Source organism: Salarias fasciatus (assembly GCF_902148845.1).
Source record: "Salarias fasciatus chromosome 23 unlocalized genomic scaffold, fSalaFa1.1 super_scaffold_20, whole genome shotgun sequence".
Taxonomy (NCBI): Eukaryota; Metazoa; Chordata; class Actinopteri; order Blenniiformes; family Blenniidae; genus Salarias; species Salarias fasciatus.
In genome coordinates, this window is record NW_021941230.1 from 14,397,264 (window position 1) to 14,403,054 (window position 5,791).

General features: G+C 46.9%; 1 protein-coding gene across 1 annotated transcript; it reads left to right on the plus strand.

Moving 5' to 3' along the window:
- Positions 1-877: 877 nt before the first annotated feature.
- ndfip2 (Nedd4 family interacting protein 2) lies at positions 878-5,616 on the plus strand. Its single transcript, XM_030086424.1, has 8 exons — positions 878-1,078; positions 2,889-3,111; positions 3,288-3,418; positions 3,562-3,649; positions 3,746-3,870; positions 3,959-4,025; positions 4,118-4,223; positions 4,301-5,616. Exons 1-7 carry the CDS (start codon positions 1,052-1,054, stop codon positions 4,219-4,221), a joined length of 765 nt encoding a protein of 254 aa, XP_029942284.1. The 5' UTR covers positions 878-1,051; the 3' UTR covers positions 4,222-4,223; positions 4,301-5,616.
- The last annotated feature ends 175 nt before the right edge of the window (positions 5,617-5,791 follow it).

The window sequence follows — 5,791 nt, forward strand, 5'->3', positions numbered from 1 at the left end:
AAGACCTCCAAAATGTGAGAATTGTGAAACAAGCCAGTCTGGAGGGGAGGTTCCAGCGGAGGAGCAGGTCAGGACTGTCACGTGGAGATGTGGGTGTAGTGATTCAACTTCACCACAAGGTGTCCTCAGTGGACCATTTATGGCTTCAGGTCATGGCCTGTGGTGTTGTTGGTTTGTTTGTGATGCTTTGTGGGTGTGGTGGCAGTAATTGTACATATCTGTTATTACTGTGGCGCATCAGTTTGATTGAAATACGAGGCTAAAGACAACTCAGACTCATTGTTTGTGTCCTGATGCCCCAGATGTCATCTGATATTTTTTCTAGTACTTTCTTTTAAACACGATTCGGTGCACCGACATGGCCTTGGCCTGCTGCTTACTTGTCTTACTTATTCCAAATTGTCCCGATTTGGATGGTGCAGGCTTCCACTTCACATGATTATAGGTTTCAGATTACCTTTAAAGACAGAGGGAGAGAGAGAGAGAGATTTCAACTGGGGCAATTTCAAGACAGAATATCATTGGACAGATTTAGAACAGGTAGAGCAACAGCATCTTGTGACAGTAACAGGTCAAATCAAAACCTGTATTTATAATTCCTTCAATTACAGTGTCAAGAGCTAAAATGGGATGGAATTTTAAAAAAGTGATGAAAGAAATTCATTTCAGTTCTATTTTTCTAATGCCAAATACAACAGTAATTTCAAATTATTTCTAAAGCCAAAAGTCACATGAACAATCAGAGGAGATGGTAGAAAGGAAAAACCCCCTTTAGACAGGAAGAAAAATGCAGAACCAGAGTGACAGGTGGAGACTTCCTGTCGAAGCAGCTCTTATTTTGACACGTTTGACCCGCTTCCGTCGCAATTCCTTCCACCTCCCTCTGTTGTTCTTCGGCATCAATCTGATCGCTGCGGCCATTTCTGTCTGGGAGAGCCGCCCCTCTGTCCGTGACTTCAGCCCCGGAGCTAACCCAGCGTTCATTCACCTCCCGCCGCTTTCTCTCGCGTCTCTCTCGGCTGGCTCCGGTGCCAGCTTGAACCCGGTCGGGATGGACCCAGCGAGCCGATATCAAGTGGTGAGTGGACGGATCACAACAGCGTCTGATCCGCGGCCCGAGCCTCTCAGGAAACCAGGCCCCGAATTAAACTACTTCCGTCTTTTTAATCAGTATACCTGTTGTAAATAACACGGATGGACTGAAACATACCCCACGGCTTAAGAACATTTATTTACGCTGTATTTAGGTGTAATTATTTGGTTCCGTGTTGGGTTTTTTAACCACTTCCGCATCGGTTTGAGTGGTTTAGCCACGTTAGCATGCTAGGTCTTCGAAGTTGTCAACACCGGATTTTATGAATTTTGGTGCGTTTACGTGCTGTCTGTAAAACTCACGTACAGTCACAAAAGTTTTTAAAAATCCCGACAAACTTAACTAATCCCCAGGATTAATAATAGAAACACAACTGTGCTAATCTCCACTGCTATGGCGATAGTTTAGAATTAAAAATAAACCGGAATAATTGTGGATAAATTGACTTAGACGAGCCCAAAGACGTTGACACCCAACAGATCTGTAAAAATATGGAAAAAAAAAAACAATCACGAGAGCGATACACGTTTCTTGGTTGTGACTGCTCCCAGATGAAGTGTTGCTTTGTTGCTGCAATGCCTGTGGTTTTATATCTGATAATCCCACTGGATTCATTCCCGGCCAGGAGAAAGCTCCACCGCAGGGATTTAATCAAGCCTATCCAGGTCTTATGTAGATCCTGCACAGGTCTGAGGTGTCAGGTGTTGTGGTTGCCTTCACTTCTCAGCTCTCCCTGGTTGTTTCTTGTGATCGCCCTGCTGCAGCAGGAGTTTGGGGGGTATATTTGGACACATGAGGAGGCATGTGGCCGTGTTGTTAGGGTCTTATGTAATGCGCTGTACGCGGGGGTGCTTTATGCTCTGTCCTTGATTCGGAGCCAGTAGGCAGCTTCTCATTCACTCCCAGGATATTGGAGCTTGGCTGCAGTTTGATTATCAAACTTGAGTGAATCACAGCTGTTGCTGCAGAGGGTGTTTCCACAGGTTTCACTTCTTTAATGATGTTTTTTTACAAGCTTTTAGTCATGCTGAACCTTGTCATGCACTTAACAAGCATATTATGTGTGAAGTTTTTAATGTGTCAACGCAGACCAGCAGAACAACTTTGTGCTGACTGATCTGAACATTCGTCATCGCCGTCCCATTTAACAGCGATCGGCCGCATTTCTGTGTCACAGGAATTTGCTTAGGAACAAGATGAACTTGCTGCTGGTTTACAGGAACGTGATTAGTCTGCGGTTTGGATTTGCTTGTCTTAGACGTAGGCTGGTGAGCCACAGAACAAAATTCTTCAAGGTTGTTGCAAGATTGTCTGAAGACTTGGTGAGAGGACATCCCTCCCTCCCTCTGCAGCCACTCTGTAATTTCAGAAGGTGTTTAGCTCGAGAGAAAAAGACTCTACTTGTGACGAGTTTGTCAGATGGCGCCTCGCTACCCGATTACGTGAAGCTCACTTTACAGCGAACCTTCCTCTGTTGACATGCCGATGCAGCCTTGACATTCTGTTGAGGGCAAACGCCGCTCGCTTCGACTACAAACACACTATTTCAGTTCTGTAGAGGATCATTCAGTGCGGCGTACTGCTGTGTGTGGGTCTTTCATAGTTATTCAGTTGTTGTGGTGTATGTGTGGTGGGTTTTTTGGGGAAAAATAAGTGGTAAACAAAGTTGGATTTGGGTCCGCGGGGTCGTTTTCTGACTTTGCTGGAGAGGAGGTTTGGGTCGGTGACCTGTACAGAGCATTTCTGCATACACTGGACGTAAAGACGCATTTCAGTGTATTTTCTTCTCCTCCAGTTGCACAACGAGGACGACTCTTCAGAGGCGTCCGGCAGCGAGCAGCAGCCGTCCACATCTGCCGCCGCCCAGGCCGCTGCCGCCCCTGCACCCGGCCAGGACCAGGCCCAGGACCAGAACCAGGCCCCATCCACAGGGGAGCCGTCGAGGATACAGGCAGAGGGGGAAGCCCCCCCGCCGCCGTACGCCTCCATTGACTTGGGAGCGACCGCCGCAACACCTGGTATCGCTTTTCTAACTCTTTTCATTGCATCTTCAGTTTCCACAGTGTGGTTGCCCGTTTCCAAAAATAGCGCTGGGATTTCTTCTTGTGGCAATTTTGGCGGCGCCCGTCGCCGTGACTCACGTCCATTTCCATGACGGCATCGCCGCACTCCTCTGTAATCTCCTCCTCCTCAGAGACGAGCTTCAGAGGCGACTTCCCCGTCCCTCCGCCCTACAGCGTCGCCACCTCGCTGCCCACGTACGATGAAGCGGAGAAGGCCAAGGCGGCCGCCATGGCCGCCTCCACTGTGGAGGTGATTCCACGGGTAAGGACACCGGCGTGTTTCGGCGTCCTTCGCCTCCAGGCTGAACTCGCCCGCCGGCTGTTGGGTTGGGCGTTGCGTGTGAAGCAGCCCCGCCCTCCTGACACAGATAAAACAAAACAAAGGCTGGAATCTGTGTCTTCCAGGACGACGAGTTCCCTCCCAGAGATGACTTCAGTGACGCCGATCAGCTCCGAGTTGGAAATGACGGGATCTTCATGTTGGCGTTTTTTAGTGAGTTTTAGTTTGTTTTGACCACAAAATGTGACGTTCAGCGTTTAAAACTGTTGGTTTCACGTCTCGTACCCCCTCCTCCTCCTCCTCCTCCAGTGGCCTTCCTGTTCAACTGGATCGGGTTCTGCCTGTCCTTCTGTCTGACCAACACCATCGCCGGACGTTACGGGGCCATCTGTGGCTTCGGCCTTTCCCTCATCAAGTGGATTCTCATCGTGCGGGTACGCTCTCCGGGCGGCCTGAGCGCTGGACTCAAACTCTCAGAAGCTTCAGCCGCTCTGATCCCCGTCTCCTCTTTTCTTTCTCCAGTTTTCGGACTACTTCACCGGCTACTTCAACGGCCAGTACTGGCTCTGGTGGATCTTCCTGCTGCTGGGTGAGAGCCACGGCGCCTCGTTGCTCTTAATGCTGATTTGATGAAGTTATGGATGCCTGACCACTCCTCTTCCTCCTCCTCCTCCTCCACAGGCCTTCTGCTCTTCTTCAGGGGATTCGTCAACTATCTTAAAGTTCGCAACATGTCGGAGAACATGGCCACCTCCCATCGAACTCGCCTCTTCTTCCTCTACTAAAGGTAAAGTCCGCGGCGTCCGATCAGTGTGAAGCGGCTGCGGAGCGGTTCGCTCAACTTGAGGCCTGCTTCCCCTTCAGGGCTCCGCATCGCCATTCCTTTCCAATGTGAACGTCCTTCCCTCCTGACTCGAATGACCTGAGCGAGGAGCCCTGCAGCGAAGAGAGGAGCCGGCGAAGGAACGAAGGAGAGAAGCCCAGCCGGAAGTGTTACCAGTCTCATTACAAGAATAACGCAAACCCAGAAAGCACAATAAATCCAGATGAAGCCCAACGCCACTCACTAGTTTCTCCACTTCCTGCTCGAGTCTTAATCTCCCCATTTTAAAGCTTCACATATCAAAAACCGAACATGATCAATCACCCTGAGTTCCACCACAGGAAGACGCTCCTTCATTAGAGTCAAACTGAAACATCGATTCTCCACAATTAGCCTCAATCGAACAGGCTGAAAAACACAGAAGCTACAATAAACTTCACGAATCACAGAAAAATCAAGGAATCTGCGAAAGGAGCCGCCCTGTGAATTAAAGTTTTTGTTTTTTGGAGCAGGATTTCTTTATGCACTTCCTGTTTGGGTGCTGTGTTGTTTCCATTCAGTCTTATGCAACCTGTACTGACCTGCGGTCATGACTTAGATGTAGTGGAGTAGATCTGACTTCAGTGGCAAAGTGCCAAATTAAATCTGAAGAAAATCGCAATAATACCACAGTTATATATCTTTAAAAAAAAAAAAGAAGAAAAAAATGAGGTTGTGCATGTTTTGCATGACGACACAACAACGTGCGCAACTTTTAGGACGAAGCATCTTAATTTCTACAAACGTGGAGCCAGACTGGACAAAGAAAAAAGCTTTTTAAATTCTTCTTGTCATCCAGAAAATGAACTGTATATACCAGCTTATGCCAATTCATTATATTTGCACTTTGAAGAACTTGTGTACAGTATGATTTATGAGTAACTTGATGTGTCGGGGGAGAAGACGTTACGTTATCTAAGCCATCCAAGGTTTGCTTTTTTTTTTTCCTTCTTCTTTTGTTTTCAACTGGAATTCTTAAATCATCCCAAATGGTAAAATTGCCTTTTGCACTTTTCATTTTTAGAAATTATTATTGTGTCTTGTTTTTAAATCGCTTCCAGCCTGAACAGTGACAGCTTGCCAAACTTTTTTTGTTTTTTTTTCTGGTCATATTCATCTCCTCTTTCAGTAATATCACAGTTAGGTTTTCTTTTTTTTCTTTTTTCTTTTTTTTTGATTAATTCAAAGCTCTGCTGCATGATTTAGAGTCATTCATCTGTCTTTGTAAATAGACAAGGAAGAAAAAGACTTAGAAGACAGCCAAAGTTATTTTTGTCATTTATCGTAACTGGAATTGAACTGACAGGTGATGTCTTGCGAAAATGCCAATAAAGTTCAAACGCCTGCCACTTCCTGTTTGAAGTCCCTCCGCTTCCTGTTTGAAGTCCCTCCTGTCTTGTTGAGAACCACTTGATTTGGATTGAACTGATAAACACTGCAGGACTGAAGCGTTCAGTTGCTGTTTGTGGAGAACGTGTCACTGCAACAGAGAA